General features: G+C 48.2%; 1 protein-coding gene across 2 annotated transcripts in view; it reads left to right on the top strand.

Moving 5' to 3' along the window:
• Positions 1-22982, top strand: part of LOC120949025 (band 4.1-like protein 4) — a 92206-nt gene that overhangs the window by 29597 nt on the left and 39627 nt on the right. For both annotated transcript variants that reach the window (XM_040365962.2, XM_040365963.2), the window contains exon 2: positions 2260-3098. In XM_040365962.2, coding sequence (XP_040221896.2) covers positions 3015-3098 — 84 coding nt within the window. In that variant the 5' untranslated portion in view covers positions 2260-3014. The remainder of the gene's footprint in view (positions 1-2259; positions 3099-22982) is intronic.

The following is a 22982-nucleotide window of genomic DNA, read 5'->3' as shown; positions in this document are numbered from 1 at the left end:
AATTTTGGGGCGTTTCAAGGTGCTTTTCAATGAGCTGAGGTGTGCGTAATGGTTACTGCTCCGTCGACACCAACGGACACTTAGGACAGTTTTGGTTTTTTTTGGAGGGCGAACTTGAAGCTGAATTGTAAACCCAGCACAAGGGAATGCAAAAAAAAGCGCGCCTACCAATTGCCACCCAGGAACTTGAGGCGCCAAAGAGATAGCCAATTTGAAGACACACGGAGTGAAGGAGAGTTTATACAACACAGTCATTACCACTTTTCACAGCGCCATCGTGTGGCCTTTTTTCTTGGGTGGCCATGAACATCCACTCCGCCAGCCGGGTGGTGGAGGAACATAAAAATAAATCAGGATATGCTCTTGCGCGTAAAGAGACTCAAAGCCACAAGACACGTTATTGTGCCCGACGCGGAAATTGGCAAAAGAGCGTGAAGAGGAGTGTGTTCAAAAGGAGTGAATCCGCCTTAACGACGAGATTGTAATTGAAATAGTTCTTCCACCTTCCAAAAACGGCAGTCTACAGTGCGCACTTGAGTCGCCGTGCCGGTGGGCGTTCATGGCGATGACCATTCCACAGCTGTACTGATGCCGCCAGGTGCAGGTGGTGGTGATCAGGAAGCATCATCACCCGCGTTGGTAGTTCAATCGCTGCCAGTGACACCTTCGAGAGTAGAGTCGGTCCACTTGAACATGAGCCGCATAAGGTACAGCACGCTTCCCTTCCCACCGTGTCCCGAAGAGGTCGAAGAATAGTTTTCTCAAGCGCCACTCGAGAACAGGCTAACACAATGGTGTCCCGCACCAACAAGTGCATCACGGGTCCGCTCTACACTCGGCGCAGGTCGTTACTTCCTCTACCCCAAAAGGAGCCAAGCGAAATGGTGCTGCCGTCAACTCTTGATTCGAGTGGGAAGTCTAAATTTTCTAACCTGTCAGCAAAAGGGAATGACGGCGTGGTACCGTAGCCGCAGACGCTTTGAAATCAGAGAACGACACTCTCGCCGTACACTGGGTGGATGGAAGAAGCATCGGAAGCTGTGTTGATAATTTATTTCAATTACTCTTCACGGGTTTTTCTCACTTTCGTACGTGGCGCGGATCGTATCGTCGCCCAAAAGCCGTGACAACCTGGCAGCACCGGGCGATGATATTGGCGGTATCGATGGGCTGGCATCGCAGCAATTGAATCATCGCAACCGGTGCCGGTTTCCTTTTGCTGCTACGTACGCCGATGCTCACCGAGAGATAAACGGCCGAACGCCGGCACGCTTGGTGGATGATTGAAGCGATCCAACCACGGCGACCCAGCCATCCAGGCACGCTTGGCAGTCCTCTTTTTCCCGTAATTGCCGCATGATATCGTTTATTTGCAGCCGCTGAGCGTGCTTGGGCTGTGAGGGCTCGTCTAGATCCTTTGCCTGGAATGTCGCATTGGAAGTTATGGACAAAAAACACGGTAAGGATACCGCACAGCACATCAACTACGGCATGCATTCGTTATTTGCTCGGGTCGTCTCCTCCAGGGCCACCAGTTGGGCCGAGCGAACGTTAGATGAGATGGTTTACCGAGAGATTCATATTAGTGCCGTAGGAAATGGAGCACAAAATCTTGCCCAACCATTCGCTTCGCTCCGGTAGAGGGGCAGCCATTGTGGGAATAATGACAGCAGGATTGGAAAGAAGTAATTGCAGTTCAGCCACCCGTGGATGTGCAAGATGTTACGTTGCGTCGGGCCGATTAAGATCAGATGTTTAAATTGGAACTTGTTACACGCGGAGGGTTGAAGCAAGGCTGTACGTGGTGGCTATGGTTAGAGAAGCGCTTACGCAACCCTTCTGAAAGTTGATGCAGCTTTAATGATTTCATGATTTTACATATGTTCAAGCAGTTTGCATATTGTTTGAAGCATGTGGTTTTTTGTTGCTGTTGTATGAGTGAGAGATTAATTGACCAAACCCGGATCTTTCCCAGCCGGGTTGGCAGCAAGATTCCACCCAGTTTAACTTCATCGACAATTACCGCACCTTTCAACGCGCACGTCAATCTGTGGTTCCCGCGAGACTCACTAATAACTGCAGAAGCTGCTCCAGCGCGGGCTTTAAAGAGGAGAACTCCACAAACAACCTCCCGCCAAATGTTTGCTACCGTTCTTCCAGTAGCGCCCCTTTTACCCACAACCGAACATATATTAAGTCCAGCTGAGGGGTTCGATAGCAACTGACACCTTCTCTTTTTTCTTTTGATTTTCATTCCAGACACATTATCGCTACAAACAATAATTCGCTGTAGCTCAGCACATTCCAGACCAGAGGTGCCAGTGTGTGTGTGTGTGTGTGTGTGTAATTTATCAAGACTTCAGCTCCGAACCGTACCTAAACCAATCAATCAATCAATCAAACAAGACGATCGTTTGATAGGTCGATCTTTGGGTCGATCGGGATCGTACACGGCGAAAAGTGTGCGAGAGTGGATGTACGTGAGTTCTGCCACTGTCTTGACCCCGGGAGAAGAGAGGCGCGGTGTTAAATACGTCTTGCCCCATTCAATCGCATCGATGTCGAAGTGCAAAAATAACAGACAGAAATAAAGTAAATAAAAATCAAGTCAGCCCACCAGGCAGAAGATGCGGCGTGCGAAATGGCTGCCAAGAACCTTGACCGTTGATACCGAACTGACAAGTGCTGGCCACTATCGCCGAGAATGTCGGCATACCGTGGATATACATTTTTGACGTTTTCTTTTCCTGCCAAGTGGCGTGAGCATACAGCGGCTTGCGAAAGGCTATTGTGCTGAGCCAATGTTCAAGTGAGGTGGTGTGAAAAGTGTGGTTCCATTTCCAAGTGTTTCGCGTTGGTCGAAGAAGTGCGTGCGTTCAAGGACTTTAGTGATCAGTTTTTGGGAACATTGCCATCTCCCCGTTCCAGGGGTTTTGCTTACTAGTGAACTTAGATAGTGTATCTGTGAGTGTCTGTGTGTGTTTGCAGCCAAAACAACAAGGAAAGCGAGCAAAATGTATTGCCTTTGCCGATCGTCCAAAACCATCACGGTGCGGATCGTGCTGCTGGACGAGACGGACTTTCTTCACGAACTGCAGGTAAGCGTCCGGGGCGGTTTGTTCTCATTAATTTCTTCCTTCCCGTGGCGGGAGCTTCTTCAATGCCGTGGATACTCCGTCCATCCCGGTATGCCCGGAAGGCACCGTAATTCCTGCGGTCCTACGCGTGAAGAGGACGCGCCGACACCGGGCCACAATGCTAAAAACAACACACCACCACCAGCAGCGCCTTAAGACAAATGGAAAATTGAATGGAAATTGAGCTCGTTAACAATCGGCACCTGTGCCGGTGTGGCCGTGCCAGCGAACGGCTAACCATGCCGGCACCGGCTCCCGCTCAGCCTTGAGTTGGGCGCAAAAGTCACCAGAAGGCATCGCTCTTTCCTAGCTCTGAAGCTGCTTTGCCCTTCGTTCGGAACGCGCCCGCACACAGTACAAGGAAGAAGCCGTAATCGGCCGTACGCCATCTTTACTGTTTGCGAATGGCCTGTGGGTAGGGTGAGGAGATGGGGCTTCGTTCGGCACCTGCGGCACCACGGATGAGATGAAATTTATTCGAATTGAAAATCAAATTTATTCAATTCCATACAATAGTTATATTATCGCCTCATTGTTCTACCGGCTCAAGACGGCCAAGGGCCGAGTGCGGCCGTGCGCCCGGGCAGGATTTTCTTGTCCCTGCGGACATGGCGTACGTACGGTTGGCCGGCCGGCAGGTTGAACCCGTTCGATCGTAATTTCGTAGCCACGAGGCTTTGCTCTAGCCGGAATGTGTCTTTTGCATTATGGCTTCGGGTGCGGTGGAATTCCTTCCACCGAGAAACTGTGGAATGAATAATCCGATACTGCTGGTGGCTGGGGTTGAGTCTTGAATTCAATTGTGGAACACACTTTGTCTGATCGACCGGTCCCGATAAGCGGTGGTTCGCGTTTGGTGGAATATTAAGAGAATTCTTCCAGGCTCGGCAAGGCTGATAAGCTGGACCGTATTTGTGGTACGGAATATTTAACTTGTTGTCTATTTCAATTGTATCATAACGATTGAAATATCCTTCATGTTTTTAAAGTTGCTTTAAAATAGTTGTTAACAGATGCCAGATTGATAGAATTGATGAAGAAGCTATACGTTTAATAATTTACTGAACGATCTATCGATGAATGGTTTAATCGCTAAGCGCGCTAGTAGTTCATACCCGGACGGACGTGTATCAATTCCAACATTTGCCGATTCTTTACAAGATCTCAAACTCGGTTTAAAATTGTATCCAATGAGTTACCGAAGAAAAGAAAGAATAACCTTCCACTGTTTCCAGTTTGTTACACAAGCAGAGCCACCAGTTTACAACCACCAAGCACACCGAAACTCATTATTTCTTTGCCGGTGTAGAATTTTATCACCGGCACCTCTTTCTTTCGTCCCGGTTTATCTCTCCTAGCAGAGCAAAATGCCAATTAAAACCAGATCGTTCCACCACTCGTCTTAAGTGCTAGCGTCCTTGAGGGGTGGGACAGAAACCCATTTCGCTTCGATAAGCCACTGCTGCTGTGCGCACAAAAGCGAACTGCAATTTACAGAATTGTAAAATAAAACTGTCCCCACTAAGCGTGTCCCGAGGGGCAGGAATAGTTAACCGTCGATGTTGATTTCGATTGGAACGCTTGGGAACGCTTATCGCTGGGTCGAACGCCCAAGTTTGCCCGAACCTAGTACAAGTAGTAACGACCCTTCGAACCGCGTACGTTTCGATGCGACCGAAGGTGTCCTGGACACAGGAGTCGGATCCAGCAGAAGGAGAGTGAAAATTATATGTCTTAAATTCTGACCCGGAATGGATTTGCTAACGAGCGACACAACCCGGACGGACGAAACAGAGGATACCCGGTGTGGCTGTTGTTTTACGCAAGCTGCCTTGTTTGTCTGCTGCTTTATTGTTGCTGTATCCTAGCCGGCAGCACATCGCCGCTGAGCGAGAACATTGAAAGCGCGAAAATTGCATTGCGATTGTAAAATACCATCGTCGAATCGTTCGAGGGTTAGTAAAAATCGAATCCTCGTTCCTCGGTGAAACGAATGGGGCGAAAACAGCTCAGCATGCTAATTGTAAATCGTAAAGACAGGTCGCGGGCAGATCGTTATATCCCCGGTATATCGTTAACGCATTAAATGGGATCTTTCCAGGCAAGTTGCAGTTTTTCCACACCCCAGCCGGTGACTTTGAAAGCTATAAAACCATTCCATTATTGATGAGCGATGTTTAGTGGCAAAACAGTGGTGCTGTTGCTCTGTCTGTCGAGAGTTATGTGCTTGAAAAACTTATTCAATCCAATCTAAATGGAGGAAAAAAGGGACCACCGTTCCAGATCATAAACCGCAGCCCGGAGTGGATGGAAAATGCTGGTTTGGGCCCGTTTGCTGGCGCATGATGGTATCCTGCCAGCAAAACGGCAGACGTTGGTTGGTGGATAATCGTTTCACACCTCCGGCTGGGGGAGCGGGAGCATTTACTATTTACTGATTCATTAGTCCAGATGGAAAACCAGAACGCTTCGAAGAGTGTTTTTCGAACGGCGTCCCATGATTGTTACGTGTGAGGAAGCTGGAAGAAGCGATTCTCTGTGTTCTGTTCTTATTTATGTTTGGGACCGGCAGTACCCTCCACCACCAGCGCACCGAAAAACCAAACCTGCAGCAATTATAGACCTATTTCCTTTGCCGAATGATGCGAAACTTTTACCGAAACTGTACCCAAATGCCCGCATTCGGCCGTCGGCTGTCGGTTGTACGTCTTCAAGATGAATGGTCCCAGCAGGGTTGGGCTGGAGGGGATCGAACGCCAGCACAGGGTCAGGATTTTTCAGTGAGCGTTTCCGTTCGGGTTTCGTCGCATGCAAAATTCGGCGGAAGGGAAGCACGGGAATGAATTATTAAGACCTTCCAGTGGTGCTCCAATAACTTACGTGTTTTATGGAGTTTAGCATTGTTAATGTTATCATTGGGCTTTTTTGCGGGGTGCTGCGATGAAAGCTTCGTTTGATCACAGCGTTTTTATCTCCGAAACGTTAGTTATGTTAATGTTAACCGAGTTGATGGTTGCTTTTGCCACTCAGAAGACAGGAGGGTAGAATCAGGCATGCTGTGTGTGATATTAGCATTATGAAGTTGTAGTGTTTTAACGTAAATTTAGTCATGCCTTGTACAATTAATCTAGATGAAAGATAGTACGCAAACATCACAACTGGCATAACAAAGGCAGCCAGCCAGCTAGCAATCGCTTAATCGGATCTGGGTCTAAATGGAACGAAACGCTCTGCCTAAATAATGCATAAAGCGACAATGTGTTCCCGGGATGTGCTGGAGAGCTGTGCACACAGCGCACAGAAACGGAACACAATATTCTCACAGTGCAGCCATAAAGTAACGATGCTTCGGGCTTTAGTGCTCTGGTTTATTCTGAGCGTTAAGTGAGCTGAGCAGCCATGCCGGAGAGCCGCTAATTAACTGCAGGATTATGGGTTTGGCATCTTATTTACCGCTCGATGGAACGGGTAACTACTGCACACGGTATCTCTCACACCAATGGCAACCTACATTCTATGAGTGCTGCTGTTGGTGCGGCTAAGCATGAACTTTGTGCTATGGGGCCTTCCTCCCAGAAACGGTGACTCCCAGAGTCTGTTACGGGGAAGAAAAAAACAATGCACAATTCCCGACAGTCGGAAAATGGGTCAAAGCACACCGCAGCTACCGAAGTATGAAAATGGATCGTACGTTGGCAAAGAATGGGTTTACGGACTTGAGAACCAGATATGTAGGTGAAGGTTATGGGCTGGAAAATTGAAACTATGATGACATAGAAAATGTACGGGAACCTACTCCAAAACAATGGTGAGAAGATGTTTTCTTTTAGTTTGCTGTGGCATTTGAGTTTTTCAGTGAACATTGCTACATTGGTCTCATAAACAGGAACATATAAATATCATAACGACTTTCTGCTTACCTGCTTATCAGACGTCCTTCTTGAAAGTATCTTCAGTGTCTTCAGCCCGAAAAGCTTAGATCTCAGAACATGTTGGATCCTTCATACCTCCTTACCCTTTAAGCTGCATTCTAAGTATGGAGATCTGAAAAAAGGTTGAAAACCGTTGTTTTCTATAAAAATGATTAAGATAGTTATGACTTTGACACAATTTGTATTGTTTAAGTAACGATTGAATATCCCATGGGAAATAGTTTATTTCAAACTCAACAAAAGCATTACAAACGACCCCCTGGTACTGCTACCACGCTCTGCTCATACCCATAAGCGGTCAAGGAATGCAACTCCGGCTCTGGTTACACATGCCGCTACTGCAGCACAAAAGCGTACTGGTTGCAATGTAGTGCAGCAAACCGGTATATTGTTTGCGCTCCAGCCAACAAGACGGTTCCATCCAAGCACGCCCCATCAGCCACCCCTCAGATCCAATCACTTAAATACACTTTCTACGCTATAATTAACTAACACGTGCACTAACAGTGCTCTATGCTCTAAAAAGTGAGAGGACACCCCAGCAGTCCTCCCAACCTATATGGGTGCCGATGCAGTGCGTGTGCGAGTACGCGATGGGCAACTGCATTCCGCATGACTGCACACACACACACACAGCGTATGGTTACAATCGGGTGGGCAGAAAGAAATCGTAATCGTTTTTGGGGTGAAAACAGCGGCAAGTGAAGACACTCCGCTATGTGGGCCACTTGGGGAGGGAGAGAAAGGGGAGAGGGCCGTCCGCCTACCCTTACCAGATCAGCCGAGGGACACTCCTCGAGCCCCAATTAGCTCGCGATCGTTATCGGTGTCGGCGTGGTGAAGATCGGCACCGATTTCAGCTCATTGAGCGCTTAATGTTTCATCGCATTTGATTTTCCCTTTTCCCGCTCAAGCGCAAGCTTTCCTGTCCCTCTTTCCCAGTGAGCCAGGGAGCCGGTTTCAGCGACGCTGATATATGGCAGTTTTCCACTTTTGCACACTTTTCCGGCAAATGAAGCGTACGCGGACTGCACCGACGAAACTGAAGTGGTCCAGCTCAACCCTTTCCAAGCTCCAAGTGTATGGGATCGACACGATGGGAGAGTGGGGAAGGGGGGCATAAAACCATCCCGAAAAAAAGTTAATTATGCCCGTACTCGCGAGATCGGTCATCGAACGGGCACAGGCATCAAACGTTGGCGTCACTTCAAGTGCATCGTCCCGGGCGCAAGCTGGAAAATTAGTTCCCAGTTTGGAAATTATCGCCCTTTGCTGATGAACTGTGCGCGCAGCCACTCACGAGTGGGTGCTCCATTTCGATTCGATGATTGTTCAGCTTTAAGCGGAGCGTGTCATAACGTTCCGATGATCCAATGCCTCCATCGGGAAGGTTGTTCCCCGCGCTGCGCGCAACAAAGATAAATAGTTCGATTTTCAATAATTGCATCCGTAATGCTATTTCGATTAAACTGACCACCCGATCGAACGATCGGGCGGGTGGGTGGCGGTAAACATTATTTAAAAAATCATTACCTCGTTTATAATGCAAATTTCATCATTTTTTTGTATCACAAACCAAAGCTTTCGAGGAACATGTAGAACGTTTCCGCACAGCACAGGGAACACACTAAATTGCATTTGCAGCGATCAAACACGAACAGAGGAAGGAGACGCTTTAGTGCGGTCAATCCTTATTTGGTGTGTGTGTGACGTTGCGGTTGATTTTATTTGATGAGCCTTGTTCAATGAGTGCCTTTTTGGGGTGGGACTGCGGGGCAATGGTTTTTGATGCAAATAATTAAATCATATTTATTCTGGCCTTTATTCCGCACGCTCTGTTGGTAAGAGATGAGAGAGGAAGTGAAGCATTAATTACGGTTAAAATAATCGGCTGCTTAATGGGCTGATTTAAAACTTCAATAAACCGCTCTATTAGATGTATTTTAGCCGAATGAAATCAACCGTACACAATTTGGCTACAATAAAGTGCCAACCGGTTAGGCTTCAAACTAGATCTGCCGCACCTCGGTTACCGATCGATGGGTTAGAGACACACGATGACCGTCGCCCGCTTCCCCTTCGGCATCGGCATCGAGGCACAAAAACAGGCCCAAAGCCGCGGTCCAACGCGACGGCAACGCGGCAAAGGAATTTGAATATTTTATCGTGCCCTCCTTTCGACCTTCACTCATCAATCAATGCGGGACCCGCGGCGGTGGCGGCCGCGAGCCATCTAGCGTTCTACAAAAAAAGCATCCCACTATAAATCTGAATCAGTCATTCGTGAACTGGCCGGGCGCAGTGCGTTTACCCTATCCGGGCCGGAGAGCTTTTTTTTGTATTTTGATTCTCTGTTCCATCTTCCCAAAAGCGCGATCGAAACCGGGGTAGCGAAGGAAGCATTGAACCATCGTATTTATTTTTGCTTTGCGCCCGCCCCAGCGAGCCCCCTTGGAACATCACATTCACCGAAACGGAGTTGTTTCCAGAGCTGAAATCGAACTTGCGCGCGCCCGGTCTTCCGAGAGGTAATCGATTCTTCTTTTAGGGCTGAAGGTGAAGGTGGTTGAGATGAAATCATGCCACGGGCGATAGTGGCCATAGATCGAGCCTGGACCGGCAGACCCGGTACACAAAGATCGATGACCGGTGGGGGAGCGCGGGGCTGCAGCAACGAAAATGAAACACTCCGGTATAAAGTTAAATAAAGCTACTTCTACTTCTTGCAGCCGAATTGTTCCCGTTTCGGCATAGAATGAGTGCCGCAAGCTCTGGGAGGATAAATAAAATGTTCTTCTCGATGATAGTGTGTACGATAGTGCTCCGGTCTGAAGCTCGGGCTGTCTACGATCGTACCTATCGTCCGCGATGGGGTGAAGGAAACGAGATTCGATCACAATGGGAGTGGACTTCAGACAGACTAGGAGTACTGTAGAGCCAAGCAAAACCAAATTGCATTTTTTGTTTGTTTCATCCATCTCACCTTCAAGGTCTCGTTTGAATGTACTCTCTTAAACTCACTTCAAATAAATAGGTTGCACATTGTTAAAAAGGTCACAGCGCAGATCGCCTTTTTAAGTGTGCAAAAACTCCCTATCAATCATCACAGAGAGAGATAGAGAGAGTGGGATAGAAGCAAACAAAAACTACCAACACTTTACCCAACATTCTGGTCAAAACCCCATTTTTTTGTTCTTTCTCCTTCTACAAACTCTCATCGCGTCTAATAGTGTAGCTTCTTTGTTTTCCCTTAACCCACATAAAACTGCCCACCGGTTTTTTTTGTTGCTGCCCAATCGAGCGAACGCTTATTTGCGTACACATTTAGATAAAACTGACCAACACGCGCCATCCCTTGCCTCCACCGCCTGTTCAGGGTTCGCGCTGCTGTGGGCCGTTTTAACGTTTTCCTTTTTATGACTTGCACTTTTCTTTAGCGTCGCTTTTTTATAGCACGTGTGTGCTTTTTCGGTTGACTTTTTTTTGCTTTTTGTTTGTTTTTTATATCTTTTGATGGTGAATGTGTGTATGTTTTTTTTCTTCTTCTTTTCTCGCGATACGTGCATTGTGTTTGGGAATCTTCATTTAATCGTATCTAATCGTGCGGTTTGCCCATAATAGTAAATGGTGATGTTTGCTTTTAAAAGCGATCGTGAAACAGTCGAATCGTGTAGGGAGGTGTGTGTGTGCGTGTTTGTGTGGTGGTATGGTAGTGTTGCATTCACAACACGACAGATAAAATAGAATATCTTTCGCTCACTCCAGCAGAGGTTGTGGATATTAAGGTTTGTAATCTCCAGCCTGATAAGCGTTAAATGTGTGAAGAAATGTACAAAGGGCCATTCAAAGAATCATTGAATACTAATTTAAAGTATCTGGTATATTTTTTCATAAAATAAATATAGATTGACAAAAAGAATTAAAGTTTAACACTTTTTCAGAAATTTAATAGAATAATTTAATTTAATAGAATAGAAAAAAAATTATAAATAAATATGAAAAGTCATGATAGTTGTGATAGAGACAGCAATGAAGCTTCATTTCATTCAAACAAAATTGAGAGTAATTTCAACAAAATTCAATTAAAGTATTGAGTGTACAGAGTCATTCAGTTGACTTTTCTACACATCCACCAAGCCAAACTAAAATCTACAATTAAATCCAGCAACAGGTCACCTGCTATTGAAAACACAAAAAAGTACCCACATGCTAAACACGTCTCATTCGGAGTGATATGCTTTTCAATTTAGGCTAATTAAATTAGCTGAACAAAACACTGATTCAATTTCGCCCCATGCAGCCGTCACGAGTCACGGAAAATGGCCAACGGAAACGGCACAACAAAAAAAAGAGTGGTATTTAAAAATTCGAATGGTGGAATTGTAAGCGCAATCACAGCGAGCAGCAGAACAACTATAAAAGCCAATAAAAAGGAAAGGCTTAAGCTTTACCCCACCCCCTCGACCATCACCATCCGCCCCTTGTGTGTGTGTGTGTATCCGACAGGGAAACACAGGCACCATAGGTCAAGCTCGTTATGTGTGTTGCACGCTGTCGTGCCCGTACGGGGCTCTGCAACTTTTATCGTTATTTTTATTTCCTCCGGTGTCTCCGTTGCAATTGCAATTCCGACCCTGAGCGCCGCTGTGTGTGACGCTGACTCACTAGCTAGAGCATGAAGGGGCGCCCAAGCGCCAGTGTGTTGCCGCTGCAGGTCCTGTCAGTGTTGCATCCTGCCTCGCCCAGAGGTCGCCCCATCGTGCGACCGACAGCGCTCCAAAGTTCAAAGAGTGAAGTCGGTCGGTGACGCTCTGGCACCGAGCGACACACTGGTTGTGTGATGTGAGAGCGTTTTAACCTCCATGTTTCAACCCTCCATTCTACCCCACCACTAAGCAGCGTCTTGCGTTGCTGCCGTTGATGCTGGCTCGTGATGAGCGGATCTTGGGAAGCTGCCCAAAACAAACGATGGCCCTGGAGGTTCACAGCGTTGGACGAATGTTTTCCGGTCGGTCGGGAATGTCCTACCCTTGCTGCTGCTCGGTGTGGTACATCCTAGATTGGAATGATGTTTTATGTCCCGGTACCCCTGTCCCGCGCGTTCCTCCTTTTTTTCGGCTGGTGTGAAGACAGTCCGGCGACTCCAGCGAACTCTACGGATACGGGCCATTTTGCCTGGTCACCGGCTCGATGCGGGGCAAGATACTTATGTGCTCGAGAGATGGTTATCTGCCGAGGTTTCAGCGGCCTATCGGCGCCAGCCGGCCAGCCCAAGCAGTGAAGCTCGGAAAAATCTCGATGCAGCAGCTCTATGCAACGGACGATATGCGATGAGCAAAGAAGAAACCAACAAACAAAAAAACCACCGAGCATCCAAGAATACAATGCTAATTCATTGTTGCCATAGGTTTTTCCTTATCCGTTTCCCAGGCAGGCAAAATAAAACCATCAACACGCTTGTGTTACCATTTCCCCCTCCGATGTGGGACGGTGCCCTGCTCTCGTTCCATATTCATGGTTGATAACGTTCTGAGCAGCAAACCCAGGGAGGATGCTGCTTTTTTCTTCTTTATTTCATTAAATTTGCGTCCCCTCCTCGCACGAACGAAGGGCAACGGGTCTGCGACCTACCGCTGGTGGGAAACGACCGGCCTGAAACAATAGGACCGGGCCAAAGATAAAGCCTAATGATTATTTAATTTCTTCCCTACTCTGTTTATTGACTTGAGGCTCTCTCGCTCTCCTTTCCCTTCGAGGCTGCTGCATGTGAGAAGTTGCGAAGCTAAAGCACGGGAAAGCGTTTGGCGCTTTCCCTTCCCGCGCATGTTGCTCTGGGAGAGTATGTATGTGTGTGTGTTTCTATGTATTGAATATAAATAATTTATCAAAACTCATCGGTGCATGAAAAGTGCCGATGATGGAATATTTACGACCCGGTAAGCATCCTATCCAATTATTTCCAACCGTCGCTCGTCCTTTCTTTTTTATTGCTGTGCGCCACCCACCTCCCTATGTGTGTGTGTGTGTTGCAACCCGGTTCTGGGATGGCATTAGAAAGCAGTATGCTAAACCGTACCGGGACCGGCAAGTAGCAGTATTTACTTTTCAACCCCCCGCACAGTTTCACTTATTGTATCAATTCTGAGCATATGTGTGTGGAGAGATGTCCTGGGGTTGCTTTGGTAGAGGAAATTACCACCCAAGCATAGTTATGATTCTGATATGAGGTATAAAAACACAGAAGATAAGTGTATAGTCGGCACTTGAGACACTTTCAGTGCTGGAGGTGGAGTTAATTAGTCAAGCAGCGGGACTGTCTGACTTTTATCATCAACTCTCGAAAGCCATTCAAACGCGTACAGTGTGTAGCTTTACAGTTTTGATTTCTTTTTTGTCTGCAATGAAATTAACTTTATCACCTTCGGCAGTAAAAGTAGCTAATTAACAAATAGTACTTCTTGTTGGTGGATGACGACATCACCTCTTCACTTGCAGAACAATATGTGGCAGGAAGACGAACACTTAAGTCGCCATCTTCAAATTTACATGGCCACTTTTGACACCGTTTCGAATTTCGCTTGCTAACGGAGTTCAAGCTGTCAAGTTGACAGGTAGTGTCAGGTTTACTGTTTTTGGCAGCTTTCAAAAAATTTCGTTACCGCTTTTATAGGCTCTCAAATAGTTATGAGGATCTACTTGCATGTAATTTATCGTTTTGTTGAGTAATCCTTTATGATCAGTTTGGTCTAATGTCCCTCACAATGTAACAAATAACAAACAACTAAATAAAAACTAGATCGTATCACAATAACTGTTTGGGCTTTGTTGAGATCAAAACGATAAAATATGGCACTACTCTCGTAAGAACGTGCAGTAAGCATCACAAACCCGACTGCACCGAAATGCGCCAGTGGCAGTGGCTCTTGGTGTGAATCAAACTGCACTCCACCAGACTTGGACTGTGCTACTGTGCGGAATCATTGGTGCGAGCGCGTGTAGGACGCAAATGACTCGCACGTAGGAACAAACAAGACACAGCAGGCTAGAGCATACACACACGTGGAGTCCCGGTGATGCTGTGCATAGTAGCGCAGCAGTCGGTGACTATTCTATTTTTTTATTCTGCCCTTTTGTTGCTAGCTGTTTCGGTTCGGAAGCCTCCTCCGCATCCACTCCCCGATGGCTTTTCATAAGCAATCATTATCAATTCAAAACAACTACATAAATTATATCGCAAAAATGACAAGTCAGCTGTAGCGGGCGAGAGAGGTAGGAAAGGTGGCTTACAATTGCTCACGCCGTTGAAATGGAACCAGTGGGAAAGATTCTCTAGGGGTTCCGCTTTGAAATGGCCCATGGCTTGCAGCTCTTAGGGTGGAGCTATTCCGGGGTTGTGTGTTTTTTCGGGCTGTTAACAGGCAAACACATTCACAGCCGCTACATGCACAGCAGCGCCCGAGACTCCCAGTGATGAGACTCCATTAGCCTTGATTGTCTGGTATAAAGTGCAGCGCTTCCCCAACTCTGTGAGGGCTAACACAAAAAAGAAAGTGGGAAATAAAAACATCGCACACCGGTTACATTTCCTATCCCAAGGGACCTGTGCTCGTTGGACTGGGTGTGTGTATTCCTGCCAAGGGGGCCAGTGTACGACGCCCAATTCATCCTCACGGTGTTCACGTTAAAGTGGCAAGCAATTCCGTCGTATGCAAACGGGAAGACCTCTTGACAGTAACGTGTACCCGGTCCGTGTCCGCTTTTTTTAGATGGTAAAGCAACAAGCACCTATGCTTGCCTTGTCAGCCCACAAAAACACAAAGCTGGTCGAGATGGCCCCTCCAACTAGCGTGCGCGCATCATAATGACATGAAAACATTTTCAAAAATTGCATCCAGCGCGAAATTCAAAGCAGAGGGCGTTCTGCTGATAGGATGCGTTACTACTGTAGCGCATGCAAGCTCTTGAAATGATGTTGTGAATGAGGGGTTTATGGCGAGCATTGTGGGTCACTAGCATGTTTTTAAGAGTTTTTAAGCTTTTGAGGTTCGTTGAACGTTGAAATGTTGCACTCGGAATAATTAATTCTATCGCATAAAAGACGGAGCCAAGTTGTAATTCCACGTGTAAAGCAATTGAAAAGATTATTATCCATCCAGTCCAGTAATATTGCTCACAAAACCCGTCGAAAAACTGCAACCAAACAATGAAGGCATTTATTTTGAAAGAATCCACATAAATACCAATTACCGCCATCAGTGCCGGAGGTGCTAAATTTAATTAGACAAACATGCTTGATTATTTAAAGAATGGCAGAAATGGCCCACGATTAACTTCTGTGCCATTTATCAGTGGATCAGCTGAAGTGCTGGAGGAGAACGGCCGGTTCTCTCTCTCCCTTTCCATATCAATATGCATCTTAACCGGCACCCATCGATGGTTGAATTGCACGCGCCAGTTGCAGAGCAGAATCGGAGGACCTCCCGCCGACACAAGCACTTAATCTGCGTCGAGCACGATCGTACACACACACGACAAGTACCGCAGCATAATCCGCCAAACGGCAAGGCGTTCTGGCCGTAAGAGGCCGTAGCCCCAAGAGCTAACGAGGCAAAAAATAAATAGTACCACGGGGGCGAGCTGTTGGGGTCGGCTCTCCGCCGCCGCCGCCATCTCGCGGTCAATAATCGGGGACGACCGGAGCCGTAATAAAATGGTATAAACAGCGATAATAGCTGTCGATTATAAGCGATTTCGTATAACTTAATATCGGCAATTATCATTCGTAATTATGGTAGAACGCGCTGCACACACTCGAGCGCACCCTCCGGGAACTGGATACCCCCGCCGCCGCCGGAACAAGAACGTGATAGAGAGTATGAACGGTGGGGGAGAACACACCATTTTCCTAGCACATGTGTGTGTGGGTTGTGCAGCCAGAATGCAAAAGCGCAATTTCGCAGTGCTGGGGCTGCAGGGAGTCGACTACTGCACATCGAACAAGACAGGCAGCGATTCTTCGCGCCCCGGCGACACTAGTAATCACGCGGGCCACCACAATCATTGAATAAAGTTCGGTTAATGAGCTATAATTACGTCGCCTCGTCCCTTGCCCTCCTGCTGCGCCGCGCTTGGGATCGACCGACGAAGACGTCGTGCAGGCTAGTTACATGTTCCACCGGCGCTTCTGTTGGGCGCCGGCGGGAGTTGGGTGGGCGCATTTGATGAACTGCGGTTTTTGCGTGCTCCCTACCCGGGAAGGGCGGGTTCTCGATGAGCTGGATGATGTTGATTCGGCGAAGATGGCGTTACCATGTGCCATGTGGTTCGCATTAATATTGCGGAACGGAAAATTGGTGTCGCGCTAGGCAGTCAGGATAGGATAATCGTTAACGCCGGCGAAGGTGTTGCTCAAGTGCCGCCGCACTCATTCAGCCGGGCGGAAGTGTTTAATTAAGTTTTTACATGCATCGTGGAGTGGTGGTGGGTACGGCTCCTGTACGGCTAATGGAAAGCGACAAATGAGCTTTCTATGCTGTGCCTAAATGTCGACTTTCTAAATCGAACCAAACGATAGCAAAATGGGGCCCTTTTACCAGAGCAAGAATTGGAGTGCCGACAGCGGAACCTTTTCAGCGCGGCAGACAGCGTTAGACGCTAGAACTGAATTCCATTTCCAGTTTCGAGATCATCTGGAAAGCCCTTCTTCCCGTGTGAATGTTGAAGGTCGCGCGTTAACGGTTCGCGCAGGGTGCTCGTTTGAAGTTCCGGAAAGGCCTCCGGGGCGAAGCCAAGACGAAGGTACTGAGGTGCAGTGTCCGCCCCATAACTCCAACAGTTCGCACACACACACCTGGCAAAGGGTTTTAGGGTCGTTATTTCGTGCCGCGCTGTCAGGTCGCGGGGAAAACCCAACCGACCATTCTTCATGCAATAAAAGAGTGCCCGCGATGGGCCTTTTTGTGCTGCATTGCCGCACGAATGCCATTGCCGTGATGTCTTAATTATGGAATTGCACATACGGATACCCTTTATGCACAGTGCCCACCACCGCTCACTGCAGCTCGTTCCTACGTGCGCTTGCCAATGGAAGAGCGAGAGAGCGAGGAGCAGCGCAATCGTGTAGTGCTTCACGTAATTTCATGCTATTTTATTTTTTGCCCTCTTTGTGCCCTTCGTCCCCTTTTGGAGGTGTTCTTTCCACACTCACAAAAAAAAAACTCAAACACATGCTACCACTCAGTGGCCATCATACAGGCGAGGCCGCCAACATAGCAGTCGAGAGGAGCATGCAAATGAAGAATTACCGCTCCACTGCTCCAGTTGCAGCTCGGCGGCGCTCTAGTATTTGCCCATTGAACTCGTGCGACTCCGGCGGTTCGTTGTTCTCGCCCGGCAAAAGCGCAGAGATGCCAGCGTGCCGTTTCCCGGGGAGAGGTTTTGTTCGCGAATCAATTGCTCCAGCACCTTTGCATCGTGGCTCCCATCGTGGCTGCCCAGAATGCCGGAACTGTACCGCATCCGGCGTGGCGTGTTTTTTTCGCGCCCTTTTGATCGTCAATCTCCATGCTCGATGCCTTCGCCCTTCCCACCAAGGGCGTAATGAGCATGAGCGCAGCTTCCTGCCAACAGTGAGGTGTGTGTGCCAAGCTTTTTTTTTTGTTGTAGTGCGCCATTCTGTTTGTCATTTCATATTTTTGCACTTCCCCTCACTTTCGTTGGGCGCTCGTACACCACCGTGGGATGCATTATTATTTGAATATTCCTCCCCGCCGTGTGGCTCGCAAGGTTGGGCTCTGTCTGTGTGAGGGCCATTCGTGGCGGAACGTATGATGAAGTGTACTCACACAGTGCAGGGTTCCCATAAAAAAGCGACTTTATCGCTCGCTGCCCCGCCCGAAGGTAGAAGAGATGGAGTGTGATTTTACAATTAAATTATGTGTTTTATGCTCTGTTTTCCTGCGCGTAATTAAATGTTTCCGTGTATGCAGCAACACACAGAAAAATAAGTACAACAATACCTGCACAAAAAGCTCTTTGGAAGCGTTCTATGTGGTTTTAAATGCTTGTTTCTGTGACGTTACGACTGTGTTGAGCTGCAAAAACTTTCCTCCTCCAGAGGCTCTAACTGACAGCCAAACAACAGAAAAAACGGGGCAGTTCACAAAAAAAACCCTCACTTCTTGATTAAATCTTAATGTCCCGCAGAAACACGCTACAGTTTAGTGCCGTTTAGGCTCAATAAAGTGTCTGTTTTCTTAATCTTCTTACCACGGCGCTACCGGCAGCTATCCGATGTGCAAAGTTCGCCAACACTTGTTAATAGCTTATGCGCGCTTATGCGTTTGAAGTCGAAGCCTCCAGAGCTTTAACACCACACTTTTGAGGGAGTTGTTGGTAAACGATCGATACCCCTTGGCGATCTATGTCAGCCCCGGGGTCGCTCGCATATGGAGCGCCAAGCTACTAGATACTAGCACGAAATTCGAGATTCGAGAGTGAGAGGTAAAAACGCACATTACGCCGGGGCCGATTATACCAACCTGTCAGCTTGTGGAACGAGTTCGATCACTCACATCACTTTATGACAGCGTTCGGTTCGGCTTCGTGTGCCCCAAATGCGGCTCTGTTGTCGCAGCTTCACCTTCACTTTCATCGTTTGGACAATTACGTCGTGCGTCTCCTTCTCTCTCTTTCTATCTCTCTCTGATTATCACTCTATGATCAGAAATGGTTCAAGGCTTTTTTCGGGTGCTTGTGTAGCAAGGGTGATGTAGAGCTAGGATTCGCCGAACGAGGTTCGCGTGCGCAAAGGGTTTCGCGTGTAGATCACCCCCTAGATATGGCGGCAGCTCTGTTGTAGTCTCACTCCTTTTTTTTTCTTAAAGCAAGCAACGAACAAAACTGTGCGCAATTTATTACCACTGCCGGGCAACGAGGCACCGAAGGACCGAAGCACTGGACGCGACACGGATGACGGATTTCTGACGCGCTTTTCCGCATTGGTCGGTGTGCACGATCGATCGATCCAGATTGCCCGCCGGGGGGCACAAATTAGCGGGCGATCGGTGCGCAAGTATCAGGGTCCCGGTACTGTGCCCCAGTACGCAAAAGCGGTTCTATTGACTACAGCGTGCCGCAGGGTCAGCGATTATCCAAGATCCGAGTCTAGCGTGGTGCGTGGTGCAGAGGGGAAACGAGGAAGAACTCGCTGACCTAAACGGAACACAGCACAAGATTAGATGCCATTCCTACGCTTTCGTGTCAGGAGGCTCGTCGGAGTGCCGCCGCTGCCACACACTTATCTCGCCGCGGTGATCTAGACCGAACAGACACACGAACACGGGCCGGGTAAAAAAGGGGGCAACGGTTAGCCCCACGGTGACTTGATTGATGCCTAGCATTTGTGAGAACAGTTGTTGAATTAATTATGACTATCGAAAGGAGCCGGTGGAGCTGGGCTTCGATCAAGATTCGAGCGTTATTTAGTTGTACCGCGTTGGTCGATGCGCGCCGGGTAATCTCACGAGACGATTCTCGCCGAAGCGATGAAAGATTCCTTCGCTCAAGGTTGCTCTTCGTGTGAGTGACGCGTTTATAGTAACGCATCCGGGGCTGCTCAAAACCGCAATGCTTGGGGGATGACATTTTATTGCACACCGACAGTTTATATGGAATTAAAAATTGAACAAACAACTCACTCCGCCCCGAGTTCTTCGTCTTCCGAGCGTGTCTGTAAGCTACCTTGAGAGTTAATTATGATTTTCGAATTCAGTTTTATTGCACAAACCACCCCACTCCGTCTCAGTCTTTCAGGACAGCTCGAGACGAAGTTTACTACCTTTTTCGGTAGCGCAGAGAATGCAACCAGAGGTGCTCGATGGGTTTGAGCGAGTTTCTATGTTTTATTAGGCCCCACCTCCCCGCCATGGTTAAGCATAATCCATACGTGAGCGATTGCCTTCTATGCGTTCCGAAACGAGCGCCTCAGGTTTGGTTAATCATTATGATTTTTATTGATTTGTTGTGAGTGATTTTGAGGCGAAAAGGCGCGTGATCGTGCGGCGGTGCTGGGCTAAAAACCGGCAGCCCAGCATCGTAAACTCATTTCAAGGATAGTGCTCTTAAGAGGGCTACAACTTTCCTGGAACTGGCCCAAAACGAGCCTTCAAGCCTGTGTTTATGGTTTTGGTTTTAGTTTTAATGGATGCCGTGTGCTGTGGCAGTCCCGAAACCAATACTTAACGTTCAGCATTCAACGCCGATCCCGGCAGCATCCATTGTAGTGGCCTTTCCGATCTGAACTTTTATAACGAAGTCTGCCACGGCACTGGCACCAAATGCCAGCGCAAAGATCCTCTTTCTTAGCGAAATTAGTCAACCGTAAGTCCGGAGGAGCCGTCATTAATTTAACACCGTCTTCTTTCTCGCCTCGTTACAGGTACGGTTGCTTCCCCTTTCCATTTCGGCCTTAAATCCTTCCATTTTCCCAGGATAAGTAAGTAAGAAATGAGTGTTCCTCCCACTGGACACACATTAACTCGCGCCCAAAGGAACGGCAGGGGCGATTCCCCGTTTTTTTTGCACTTCGATTTTTTGGACACATGCTCAACCGACGCCGAAGACATCGTCGTGTGTAAGACAAATGTCGACCCATTCTTTTCCGTCCGAGTGTGTCCGTATGAGTGTGTGTGGCTGACTTGAGTGGAGTAAACTTCTCGGTGGACACCAGATACCAACGTGCAGGATCATCATCATACACCGGTACCGGTCGGGGGCAGCACAAGATTCCGATAATTTGCAGCCGGTAACGAAATTAATTACACCATTAATCAGCTTCCCTTTTCGGGGGTCGGCGGACCCAATTGGGATCTGCAGTGCTTTTGGGCAGATTGGGTGGAACTCAAGCACTCCGCTGTTCTCGGCTACCACAGGGAGAACAGAGGGAAACAGCGCGTCTTATCGGTGATGTTCGATCTGTTGTCCAAGATCTGACAAAGTCTTTGCCGAAGGCCCGAAGAAAAATTGTAACAAACTCTCGCACAGCCCACATGCTTTTTTTTCGCACTGCCGAGTGTATGTGTACATACACGAACGCGAGGAAGTGGGTGCATGTTGTTGGACAAGCTTGTCAAAGTCGGAGCGCGCGCGCGGTTCGCGACAGCCAAGCCCAAAACGTGTTCTGCGCACACCAAAACGCGGAGCGGATCACAGCAGTGACAGGTGGTCATAAATACTCATTAGCATTTTTGGCGGCTGCCGACATGAACAGGGCCGTACCGAGTGTCGTGGCAGTGCCAGTGGGATTTGCCTATAATCAGTCGCACCTCCGGACTGGATTGAAACAACCGCACGGACCGATGCGCGCTGCATGCTGCTGTGCCTCACCATTTCTTTGCAGAGGCGCTGCCGCAACAAAGTGCTACAAAATCAGAATCTACATTCTGGCAAACCGGCACCGGTGCGTACCAAGCGTCCGAAGCAGCAAACGGTCTATGTGCAGCGTTCGCTTCGACACCTCAGCCCGCAAGGCTTTGTTTACAATGTTTTATCAATCCCCGCGTCTAGCCGTGCGGGCCAGCGAACGATGCATAATTTATGGTCAAACCTTTTAAGTCCTGCCAGCGCTTGCTCGCATACACAGCAGAGCATCTCAACGGCAGCGTTCTTTGCCCATGCCGCTGACCAGTCGCGGGGGGGGGGGGGCGAGCTAGGTCGAAGCATTCCTATGCCTTCGCGGTCCAGGGAATGCTCGGCTGCGGCTTCCCGCACAATGCGCACGGTTGGTGGGTTGCGGCAAAACGCAACGCGGTGTGTGGATGTGAAAAATCCACATTCGCTCGTTTCCGCGAGTAATCGCACCGTGCACACGCATCGCGGTACCGCCCGGATGCATTCCGCCCGAAGACGAGCCCCGGTCAGGTCTCATTGAACTTACGCGCGTACGATAAGATCGCGCCGTGGGACGTGTAGCGACTGCGTTGTGCAACCCAACCCCAAAACGGGGCTTTATCGAAGGCGGCAGATAATGGAACATGGACAAGTTTATTAACGTTGTTTGCCCCGGTCGGTCGGCAAGGTGAAGGAGGAGTCGTTCTATTTTTGTATCGCGCAGGACGGTGTTTGGCCGTTTCGGCAGCTAGAATTACGTTTGGGAAAAACAGAGAGAGAGCAGGCAGCCTTCGTCTATTCGGTACGTTCGAGTTCGATGTATCGACTTTGCGCAAGAGTTTAAGAAGTCAGGGATTTCCATTTAATTGATTTCCATAACAGAAGCAACCTCTCCGCATACCAGCAAGAGATGGTGGTGAGATGAGCACCGACGGCTTTAGCAAGAAGTTCCACCGAGTGCCACCTACTACTACTACTCTTTCACTCTCTTTCGATTGCCAATTGCCAACCAAAAGGACATTGTTTTATTGTGTCTGTCAGGCGAACGCCATAATCATCCGTTTCCAATCATCCGTCCAGGGGTACAGGGTCCGGGTCCGAACGAACATGCAAACAGGACAACTACCGTCCCTCCCCGCATGGGTTTGTGCACTCGCGAAGCTATCGTGATTTATTGTTTTCCGTCTCCCTGTTTGTAAATATAAGCAATATAAGCGATATTTTACTCCCTTCTTATTATTTTCCGTTAATAAATCCTCCAATAATCTCACACACTTGCCCGATTCTTCCCACCTCAGCTCCCACCAACCCATTGTGGCATGCACACTCAGCAAAGCCCTTTTTTCTCTTCTCTCTATCTTTCTCTCTTAATCCCACCATTCTTTCGCTATTCAACAACAAAAAAAGCCCAACTGGGTGGTAAGGATGTGCAAGCGGAATATTTATCCTTCCAATCGGGCGATTGTTCAGTGTCTGTCCACCATCGTAGGGGCCCCCAGAGCAAAACTAGTTTCGCTCGCTTTGC

This window comes from Anopheles coluzzii, chromosome 2 (genome assembly GCF_943734685.1).
Source record: "Anopheles coluzzii chromosome 2, AcolN3, whole genome shotgun sequence".
In the NCBI taxonomy this organism is placed as follows: domain Eukaryota; kingdom Metazoa; phylum Arthropoda; class Insecta; order Diptera; family Culicidae; genus Anopheles; species Anopheles coluzzii.
This window is presented reverse-complemented; position numbering and strand designations above follow the sequence as displayed.